General features: G+C 40.5%; 1 protein-coding gene across 1 annotated transcript in view; it reads right to left on the bottom strand.

Moving 5' to 3' along the window:
- Positions 1-10,887, bottom strand: part of nkx2.2a (NK2 homeobox 2a) — a gene marked incomplete at both ends in the record, with an annotated part of 14,185 nt that extends 3,298 nt beyond the window's left edge. Inside the window, 1 exon segment of the mRNA XM_080479460.1 lies at positions 10,847-10,887. Within this exon segment, the coding sequence (XP_080335586.1) occupies positions 10,847-10,887 (41 nt within the window).
- Between the last annotated feature and the right edge of the window lie 398 nt (positions 10,888-11,285).

An 11,285-nucleotide genomic window follows, 5' to 3' on the forward strand; every position in this document is an offset into this window, starting at 1 on the left:
ACACACACACACACACACACACACACACACACACACACACACTCGTCTGCCTCCTTTTTCGCAAGCCAGGAACTATTGTGTCTTTTGTAGTTCCTTGAAGCTACACACATTTAAAAAAAAACAAAACAACAACAAACAAATCAGGCAAGCACATTTTTACAAAGAATTTTTATCATCATCATCATCATCATTATTATTATTATTATTATTATTATTATTATTATTATTATTATTATTATTATTATTATTATTATCATTATTATTATTTCTTCTGAAATATTTAATAGCACACTAAAGACATTACAAATAAAATATAAAATACAGCATTTCATAATTTCTATGCAAAGACGCATGTTCTGGGATATTTGCACAAAATAAACAGGCCCGGGGTAAATATTTTACTAGACGAGGCAGAATTAATCACCAAGCCCCAACATCCTACAATGGCTCCATTCAGCTGAACGCGCTGTATGGGCAAACTGGAGCTACGCCTGAGCCTCTCTATACGGGAGAGGGAGAGGTTACTGACCTGATCCACCAAGTGATGCTGCACAGCTAAATCCGGCAAGTGAAGGGACATGCAGAACACAGCAGACAACCAGAGAGCTTTACGCATCACGCAGGAACGGCCCAGAGTCGAGCCTCTGTGCGCACCTCACCGGAGAAAGTCACTTGGCCCGTGCAGAACATTACTTGATTTATTCAGTGCCTTAAAAAGTGTATGGAGCCAGATCGGGGTATGTTTCAGCACGCATGGTTTATCACCGGTGTCATTCTACTCTTAATATATATATATATATATATTTTCACTGTGAGTGGCACAGTGACAATGGGGGGGGGGGGGGGGGGGGGGTCGTCACAGTAGGGTTTTTTTTTTGTTTTTTTTGGGTGACGGTTGCATGGGAGCGCACTGGCTGCAGACTTGTGGCCAGTTGCAGGGGATATTGTATTTGATCAATTGAAGCCGAGGGTTTCGGAAAGAAGAGGTAAACGTGCACTGGCTAAGTGGACGTACTCCACTTGGAGAGCCTATCGCTCTGTGTTTACCTGTTTACTTTCACAGGTAGTTCAAACAGGCCGCTTGCCTTTTCACTCACTGTGGCCAGCAAGTGCAGTAAATCTGCTCAGGTTGCAGTCAGATACATGGACCATTATTATTATCATCATTATTATTATTATTATTATTATTATTATTATTATTATTATTATTATTATTATTATTATTATTATGTGTTTTCCCTCATACAGTTATATAGTTACGCATCCTTTCCCTAAATAAAGCCTGCAAGTTGCAATATTGTTGCTGCTCTGCTAAGCCACCATTGTTTCACCACCCACAGCACTTTGTCTGTGAATTGTCTGTGAATTGTCTGTGTGTGTGTGTGTGTGTGTGTGTGTGTGTGTGTGTGTGTGTGTGTGTGTGTGTGTGTGTGTGTGTGTGTGTGTGTGTGTGTGTGTGTGTGTGTGTGTGTGTGTGTGTGTGTGTGTGTGTTGGGGGTTTCAGAAGACGTAGTAAAGAAGGCCCTCTGAGCTGCAGATGCATCAGGATTTAAGGGACAATACGGGGCGCAGAGCTGGTGCTTCCTATCACCCGCTTATTTGAGTCCAGTTGACATTAAATCTTCAGATCTGACACCAGAACGGCTCTCTGTAATAGCACGTCTCTCTGGGTTGCTCATTTTGACTTTTGTGCGTCAAAACTGCACAGTGTGCGCACAAGGCAGATCCCCATTTTTTCTTTTTTCTTTCTTTTTTTTTTTTATAAGTGATCATAGCTGCTTTAATTATGCTATCACCAGTTTCACCAGTCCTCCCATTTTAATATTATAAGCTACAGAGCTGACTAGTTCATTATTAAAGCTCGTTACATTTTTTTTCTGATCCCAGCTTTGCAATCAAACGTACAGCAGAATGGACTCATCCAAAAACAATTAATTTTTCGGATGAACCCCCTCCCTGGAAAAAGGAAAAAAAAAACAAAAAAACGGGGCCCGTCTGATTAATTATAATTCCCTCCTAAAAATTCATGCCCACGATTGTTCTCAAATAAGTAAAGAAAGAGCTTTTTATATTCTTGATTAAATAAATCTTTCGATTGAATGCACAAATAAGAATGCCGCGGGAGAATCCATAATAATGTTGATCATTGCCTCCTTTTAATCGCTGAATTTCAGCGTGTTTGGACGCCTCAGGCACGGAGTTAGGCTTTGATAAAGGTAACCCCGCCCGCCTCCGGGTGCCCGTGATAAATGTACAGAGTGACAAGACCGATTTCCTCCCTCTATGATTAAAAGCCTATATATAATATGCAGGTAAAGCCGGGTCCGGTTTATTTATGGGGGCTAAGCCATGGCCCGAGGAGACTTGGCTGGAGGGCAGAAATCATTTTGGAGTCCCCCCGCCTTCCCTCAGAAATCTTGCAACCTTTCCCTCCCGGGCAAAAAGTCTTTATTCCTCTTTTTGCCTTTAATGATTAAACATGTCACAGTGAGATTATAGCACCGCGGCCGTGCCCTGAGGAGATGCCTTCATTTGTTAAACCACCAGTTTATTTGTAACGGTGCATTTCATGCCACGCTGTGCCATTCGCCTTAATCTTTTCCCGTGTAAGACGAATTGCTTGAAAAAAGGGCTTTTTATTATTTTCTAATCACTTCCCGTTTCTGTATCACAGTGACAACAGGGAGGAGGGAGACACGGTCGAAGCCCCCCAGGCTTCTTCTAATAAATCAAAAGGGAAAACGTGTCATTTCACCATCCCTAATAATGGCAAACACACAAATGAAGAAACTGATGAACAAATAAATAAACAAACAAACAAATACTCTTTCTGGAGAACCTGATTTGGCCTTTTCTGGATGGCACAAGTGCGGACAACTTGGCACCCTTGTTAAGCAGCTGTGTGTGTTTGTGTGTGTGTGTGTGTGTGTGTGTGGGCGAAAGAGGTACTAACGTGACCAGCTGTTGACATCTGTAGAGCTCTAGCGGTCTCTACCGGCAAAATTAGGAAACAGCAGGGGGTGCCCAATTAAGCCAATTTAAAACGATAAACAATGTGCCTTAAATACGCGGTGGACACAAACAAACGACATGATACAATGACTATTGAGCGGGTTTCTTCTTATAGAGATGTAAACCTTCCCTGCTCGCGTATCTGTTTCAGGCCTATTTTAAGATGCACACTTCAGGTTCCTCAGTCATTTGCCTGGGGTGTAACTTCATGAAGGCACAATTTCATCTACACGTTGCTTGCTATTAACAACGTGAGCGTTTCCTTTAAATTTCTCATTAAAAAACACGTTTTAATTTTCTATCTATCTATCTGTCTTCTTTCTTTTTTTTTCTTTTTTTTTTTGCTTCCTTCCAAATTACGCAGCCATTTATTTTCCTATTTGAGCACACGCGTAAAGGCGCAGGTCACTCACACTGTGCCATATTGCTGATAACTTAGGAAATATTGCCTATGTAAGTTTGTAACGCTCACCAGCGGCTGATGGCCCTATGAATAGCCCTTTCTTCATAAAGAAAATAATAATAATAAATCATAATTTAAAAAAAAAAAAGCAGTCAGAATCAGGGCCACTCTGCATTCAAGGACTAAAGTGCACGCTCATGCACATAGGAAACAGCAGCAAAGGAACATAAGCAGCACCTATTATAAGCTGTAAAAACAGAAAATACTGTATATGGAAACTGCCTGGAGCATCCAGTGCGCTTACCTAGACTGGAGGGGGGCTGGATGTGTTGCTAGCGTTAAGACAGCGCGCAGAGTTAATGAAATATCTCCAAATGGGAGTCAGGAGTGCGTGCAGAGATAAGCCTGATGTGGTTTATATACCCAGAAAGCAAGTGCTCCTCTTCTCATATTGTCCAAGAGCGTTTGCATAGCTGGCCAAGTGGCTGTGCTCTTGCTGACTCGCTAACATTGAACCGTGTTTGTTCTCCCTTTGCTATGACGTGAGACAAAATATTGGCCATATGTTCATCGGCAATAAATTGGTCTTGAGCGCAAACACAGCTCCCCGAGGAGGGTGCTTTTAACTCCACACCGCTGGTTTTCTCCCGGTGAGGTTTTTTTGGGGGGACACCAAGGTATCTGGTGCATAAATGCAGGTGAGGGATAATGTCACTACAGCCTTTTTTAGGAGATAATTGTACGCCTATGGACGCGCTTCTGGTTGATCTTTATGCGGCGACCTATCCCCCCCCCCCCCCCCCCCCCCCCTCCCACACACACACACACACACACACGCACACACACACGCGCACACACGCGACTCTAATAAATCGCTTGGTAACCAAGAAGCAGCACTGTCCAAAGAGCAGATGTGGCATGTTATCCACGCCACGGTTGCGTTTACATTAGATACCCCCTGATACAATGATTGATAACCAAGGTCACAGTAATTCACAACGACTCGGGACCCGAGCAACTCCCCCGAGACTGACTACTAACACATGATGTTTGCAACATAGATCTACACATGTGTCGACACAGAAAAAAACTCACAACTGCACGCAGAGGCCGAGCGCAAATATTATATATATATATATATATATATATATATATATATATTATTATTTTTTTTTTTGGTAGGCATTTCTGTAGGCATTTCTGTGCATCTTTAAAGCTTTACAAAATATACAAATGCAAAAATATAAATTTTTATAGCTTAAGAAATGAACAATTGTTAAGCTCTAAAACCATACAGCCTTCATGGCGCTCTGTTGAAATTCCTAAAAACTGTTTTGCATTCTTCCTTTTATATTATATTCTATACATTACATATTTTATAACAATTCGGAAAACGTAAATAGATAGATAGATAGATAGATAGATAGATAGATAGATAGATAGATAGATAGATAGATAGATAGATAGATAGATAGATAGATAGATAGATAGATAGATAGATAGATAGATAGATAGATAGATAGATAGATAGATAGATAGATAGATAGATAGATAGATAGATAGATAGATAGATAGGAAACAAAAACAAGCATCAAGCAGGAAAACACAAATTAACCTGAAGTAATTTAGATATGAAGAATGTCTAAACATTGCTCACAATCTCCTCAAAATTAATAAGTCTCCAAAAGAAAAAAAATGTAAAGAAACATATCAATATGCACTGCAAAATAAGAGGTTTCATATCAAGGACCATTTTTATTCACTATGTGCTTGTATTCACTTTCTTGATGCCCCTCTGCCTGACTCCATTTACACCTGTTGCACGTAAACAGGCAACATTTTGCAGTGAAGAAAATATTTCCTCTCATATCTAAGCTTGTAAAGAGTCGCAGGCTGGTTTAAAGATGATGACAGGGAATGCCAGTAATTGTTGAGGAAGAAAGCAATATGAGGCAAACACCAGTTGTGCTATTATGACACCTTGGGGGTGGATAACTTAAATCAAGACAATGATTTTATTGTGGGCAGCCTGGAATCTATGCATGATAATAATGGTGTTGCCTAGTAGTGCAGGAGCGACCATCAATCAATAGCGAATACATTACTGATGGGTTTTTGTGCAGGGCCACTTTGCTGATGAAAGACAGAGATTATCCTCCCTGCCATCACGGTGTTCAAGAGTATCACTAAGACGCTGAGAATACAAATAAATAAACTGGCCTCATAGCTCGTTTCAAATTCCACATTAAGGCAAAGTAGTTAGAGTTGGAATGTATTCATGAGGTTCAGACGAATGAGAGAAAGCTTTCCACTCATCCTCTGTGTGAATACCCTTGTGCTGTTTGAGATTTGCCACAAGTGCTCTGGGTGCTAAATGCAAGACCTCCTGAAAAAGGATGGGTAAGATAGGCCCTTGCGGTCAAGCTATTATCAATCCCTGGTCTAAAGCTTGATGACTAAGATACTTCAGATGTAGTTAATGGCTGTGTAAGGACACTGATGGCACAGGCATTCTGAAATCAATCAGAGCAAGTTTTAATGTATCGACCACTCCAGAAGAACGAAATGAGGGAGAGCTTCTCGACACACAAATGCCAGAGAGACTGGCTTGATTTTCATGGAAGATACACTTTGAAAAAGTTTAATTAAACCTGAGGACTCACTTGTGCGGTGGAGACTCATGGAGGATGATAGCCAGTTGTATCAATTTGAAAGGCTTTGCAAGTTTTTCTTCACAAATACATGCACTTAGAGAGGTTTAGCATTAGATCCTCAGTGTGAAGGCGAGTGAATGGGAGTTTTTAGCCCTTCAAGAGATGTGAAGCAAAGTAAAGGAGATGAGTTGTTTTCCAACAAAGTGCCCAATTCTGCACACCGCTGAATATTACCATTTCTTAAATGACAACAGCACATTGTGTATTTGAGGAGCTGTGGAGTGCAGGGCCATCAGTCTTAACATTTTTGCCCCCCTATGATACCTAGTGGAGAGGAAGAGAAGGGATGAAACAAATATAGTGAAAGTGGTGAGCTGTGTCAAAGTATTAACTGGGGTAGAAAAAAAAAGTTCCTTTACAGCACTCATGAAATGTCTGGTATTTCCATCAAAATATCAGATTTATGGGTTGTATGGGAGGGTTTTGTGCATTACTTGACATGAATTACTTTAGGCTTGAATAACACTTTTTCCTGTGCAGAGCCTCTAGTGCAAGGCTAGTACTTGGCCTTGAAGAGCCATATAGCTGTTTGTAAACCTCGCTGCGCAGGCCAAGAATACAGTACTTAGCTGACACGTTCTGTGAACATATCAGCCCCTGTGGCATGTGGCTACAAAACAAATGTGCCAGTCTGGGTCAGATGTTTCAAAAGAAATGAGCTGCTGATGGTAATGAAGAACTGATTCTGACTGTGTGATGAAAGGGCGCCTAATTTGGTCTCTGATGTGAAACTCATAATATGAAGAAAGTTGACGTATACCTTGTGGTTTACAGTGAAGTATTGTGAAGCGTCAAGCGGAGAGCTGGCTGCAAGGCAGCCTTCTTATTCAGGAGCTGGACCATAATATAGTTGTACGTGTGTGATAGGAAAGGAGGTCACCTGCAGGTCAGCTCCAGTCTCACCAACAATAGCTATTTTCCAAGGTGAAAGCAATGGAGCCGTATCAAATCGCAGTTTTGACCACCTTACAATCAAGTGCTTTCTACGTTGGAGAGCTCTTTGAAATGGGTGGAGAACCAAATTCTAGCAAATAAAATGTACACCTGAAGAGTAGCACCCCTCAAAAACCGAAGGGCTCTGACAGTCTCTCAAGGGAGCCAGCCAGTGTTCATCCACAGAATGATATTGATTCTTCTGTGAATTCATAAAGAAGGAACTTAAGAAATGCAGAGAGCAACAGTGAGGATGCTTTATTCCTCCCAAGATCTCCTCCAGCTTTTGAAACAATGAGTCGTAGCATGAGTCAAGGACAGATCATTGCAGGCAGGGCGAGCTTGTCCTTGTCTTCACTCCAGCTGCACAGAGCACCTTTGGAGCAAAGATTCAAAAGCATTGCAAGAATATCGACTGTTGCCTTCAACACACAGGTCCACCGTGAAGTACGGAAGGAAGAATATAACTATTTGAATAGTGTTGCACGGACAAAACACGCTGTAATAGAAGAGCGATGTCTCAAGGACATCTTTTTTCTTCTTATTGTGAATGTATCTCACCATGGATAAAAAAAAACATACTGTATGTATTAGACAGCAGACATTATTCAGAAAACCTTACAAATTTACATGGAGGACAAAACCAGAGACAAATTAATGTGGCAGTACTGAACGATGTAGCATGGAACTTCCAGTACAATCAAGTTGTTGGATGAGGAATCTGCAGAGAAAATGCTGGTGCTTATCGTATTGTCTGACAGTATGGGCTCAAGCGGCTCCTTCCATAACACAACACATTGGGTCTTTATACAATCAAACTCTTAAAGTCCTGGATGAAAAAACAATTAGGTGGCATCACTGTAAAGTCATCAAAAAGTATAATTTCCTGAGTTTTGAAAGTTTCATCGACCTCTGTTTTCTGAAATTAACCTTCAAATGCTTCCATAAGTCAGCACCAGAGCCACTCTCTGGTTCTATCCAAAAACAGGACAGCAGCAGAGTCACCAGGATCTCGGTCACTAACAACTGTAAAATACCCCACCGAAAAACCACATTCTCAATAAAAGGTAGTCAGACCTGGAATGCAATGCCAAACGAATTAAAAATGATAACAGATCCCAAACTATTCACCTCAAAGGTTAAAAACTGGCTGAAAACAAGACAAGAATGTACCCACTTATGAAATGCTTTTATATCTACAGGGTCTGTGTTTTACTGTAGTGAAGGAGGGAGGGAGGGCGGAAATGTGTTTTATTGTAGTGAGGGAGGGAGGGTGGGGATGTGTTTTATTGTAGTGAATGAGTGAATGAGGGAGAGAGTGAGGGAGGGAATGTGTTGGACTGTAGTGAAGGAGTGAGTGAGGGAGGGAGGAAATGTGTTTTATTGGAGTGAATGAGTGAATGAGGGAGAGAGGGAGGGAGGGAGGGAATGCGTATTATGATAACAGGTAATCGTGAATCAGATATTTACTCTGTGTATTCTGTGTATTTCTGTTTGTCTGATGTATCTTGGTATGTACTGTTGTTGCCTCTTTTACCCTCTGAAAAGCCCTTCCAGGGATGAGAGTTGCAAATTAGTGTCGAGCTATATACTCTGTGTGCAACACATCAGATTTTTTTCTATGTATATTGCACTGTCCCTGATAAATAAATGAATGAATGAATATCTACATTTATGAAGAAATCCATGCTGACAAACTATATTGAAGAAAATCATGATTTTAAAATGATCCCTGATTGGTTATACACGGATACTTACAGTATATATAAATGGAATCAAAGGTTGATTTTATGGATGTTTTATCTAAAAATGGTTGTTAAAATAAATTCATTTCCACATTATCACTTTTTTTTCTTCCACAATTTTATCATTCACATTTGTATTCTGTCTACAAAAAAAAGAGAAAAAGAGGGATGAATAGATAGCTAAGCAAGGCTGTTGCCCTTGCTCAGCAAGTACATAGCCAGCAGCAACAAAAAGGCACCGGGTGGAGTTTGAGAGGTCTGCATGAGTCTCATTCACCACCTGAGGATGGAGGCAGTCATTGTTTCCCTTCTGCTGCAGGTAAAACTCATTCAAACATCACAGTTACAGGAAGACTATTTATACAGTCCGTCTATGTGTCGGTGTCCAGTCAGTTCTGACAAATATCAGGATGTAGTAATATTTTGTGCAGTGTTTTGGAAATACTTTAACAGATGACAACAGGACTTATAGTAAACAAAAATGAAAAGTCCACATGGCTTTAAAGCTCATGCACGTGGATCCTTAATCTATAAAGCCATGGTGGCCCTGAACAGCAGAGCAGAGGATGTGTAAAATGTTCACTGGGCGTAGGCTGAAGGGATGAGAGAGTAACAGCTCATGATGGGTAGTTTGGTGGGATAGTGCATGAGATGTATGGTGATGTCTGTAGGAGCGATGATATCTATAAAGTGAAAAGGATGCTGGGATGGACATGGGGGTGGCTGGTGTGAGGCAGGATACAGGAGACCGACGGCATTGGTAGAAGATGACCTGCAGTGGTAACACCTGAACAGGAGAAAACCAATGTCAGAAGAATAGGAAGACCATAGTGTGAAAAAAGTTGCACTCAGTCCCCCAGTTCAAGATGATGATGGAGACTGAAAACAGCTTTTTTTTCATTAAGGAAGTTTGGAAAAGCTGCAGCGATAACTGAAGATGCATAAAATGTATGATGTGCAGCCTGTGATCTACATGCATCACCTGAGTGAATGTGATTGAGGAAATGGGGGGTGAATGCATCATTTAACTGGACTACAGTCCAATAAGACATTAAGTGACTATGGGAAGTTGTATGCATATTGCTTTAAAGGTGAAATAGTGAATTCAAAATAGACTTCACTTATTCAGCACGTTACTGATTCAGTAGCCTCAGTGCATGTCACATGAACAGTTACTTTCACCCAATTGTGTCAACTACCATGCAAGCTGGCACAACATTGGGAGAAACTTGCGGTCAGTGTCCTGGACATTTGAACAGCTGGATAGGCAGACAGGGCGGAGTCATAACAACCTTGACATTCAAAGACAACATGCTCCACTGACTGAGTCAGAAGGGTGCTGAAATAACCCCAAAAGCAACTAAATATTCACTTTTTATTCAAATTTTCTATTACATAAATATTTAAGTACGAGGCAGATTCCACATTTAGTTAAGTGGCTTTGAAACAGCATCCAAGCCACTTTAAAAGGTAGGAGACTTAATTCCAAGTGGCCAATAATAGTTTTCATGGTATTCTGCATGAAACAACTCCCGTAGGGGCGGTAAAAGTTACTTTCACACGGCACAACTGGGTGTCCATCTTTGTTCTTTGAGTTATTTATATTTAGGCACGACTCAAATTACTTCGAACCAACATGTCGCGAATCATCTTAAAATATTTTACATGGACTCTGAGGCTTTTTGAAGCTTGATGTTGGCATAGCAATATGTTTATCAGCTCTAAGTTTGACCAAAAAATTATTATCTCCCCTAAAAGCTTTGCAAAATTAATATTTGCATAAGTAATAAGCAGGTAAATGTTAGCTGTGTGTCCTCCCTCACAAAAAGAAGTGTGTTTTTTTGTGTGTGGATGTGAATGTTTGTGTCTGAGTTTCCTCTGTGTGTGTGCGTGTGTGTGTGTGTGTGTGTGTGTGTGTGTGTGTCTGCTTGTGTGTGAGGAAAGTCCCTATTTGGGTACAGTGAACAGCCCATCAGGATATGTAACCTAAACAACACAATAGAGAGAAACAGAAGGGCCTGGGGCCCTGAAACACTCACCTTGAACCAAACTGCTCCTTGCAGACACAAGGATTGCCCATCTGCACATTTCTGAAGCCTTTTGATTAACAATGTGTCCAAAATGAAAGCCGAAAAGGAGAAAACACAATTTAGTAATTTCAATGGCTTTCTGCAGATGGGTTGCCAACATATTTGGATAATTAACGTTTAGATATTTTCTTTATACTGGGCTCATGATGGCAATTAACATGTTTTTGTGGAGAGGTGAAAACTTTTTTTGAGGCAGTGAGGATGGATGAAAATGCATTAGAGGAGGTCATGAAAATGGGCTTCTATTCTTTGTGCTAAAAGGATGCTTTTATAAGGTGATAGCAATTGAGGTTTAAAAAAAAAAAAAAAACCAAGGGCAAATAAATGATAAAGAACTCATCTTTAATTGGCAATCTTTTTGGTTCATATAAATACCACTCCAAATTTT

Source organism: Lipophrys pholis (assembly GCF_963383615.2).
Source record: "Lipophrys pholis genome assembly, chromosome: 14".
In the NCBI taxonomy this organism is placed as follows: Eukaryota; Metazoa; Chordata; class Actinopteri; order Blenniiformes; family Blenniidae; genus Lipophrys; species Lipophrys pholis.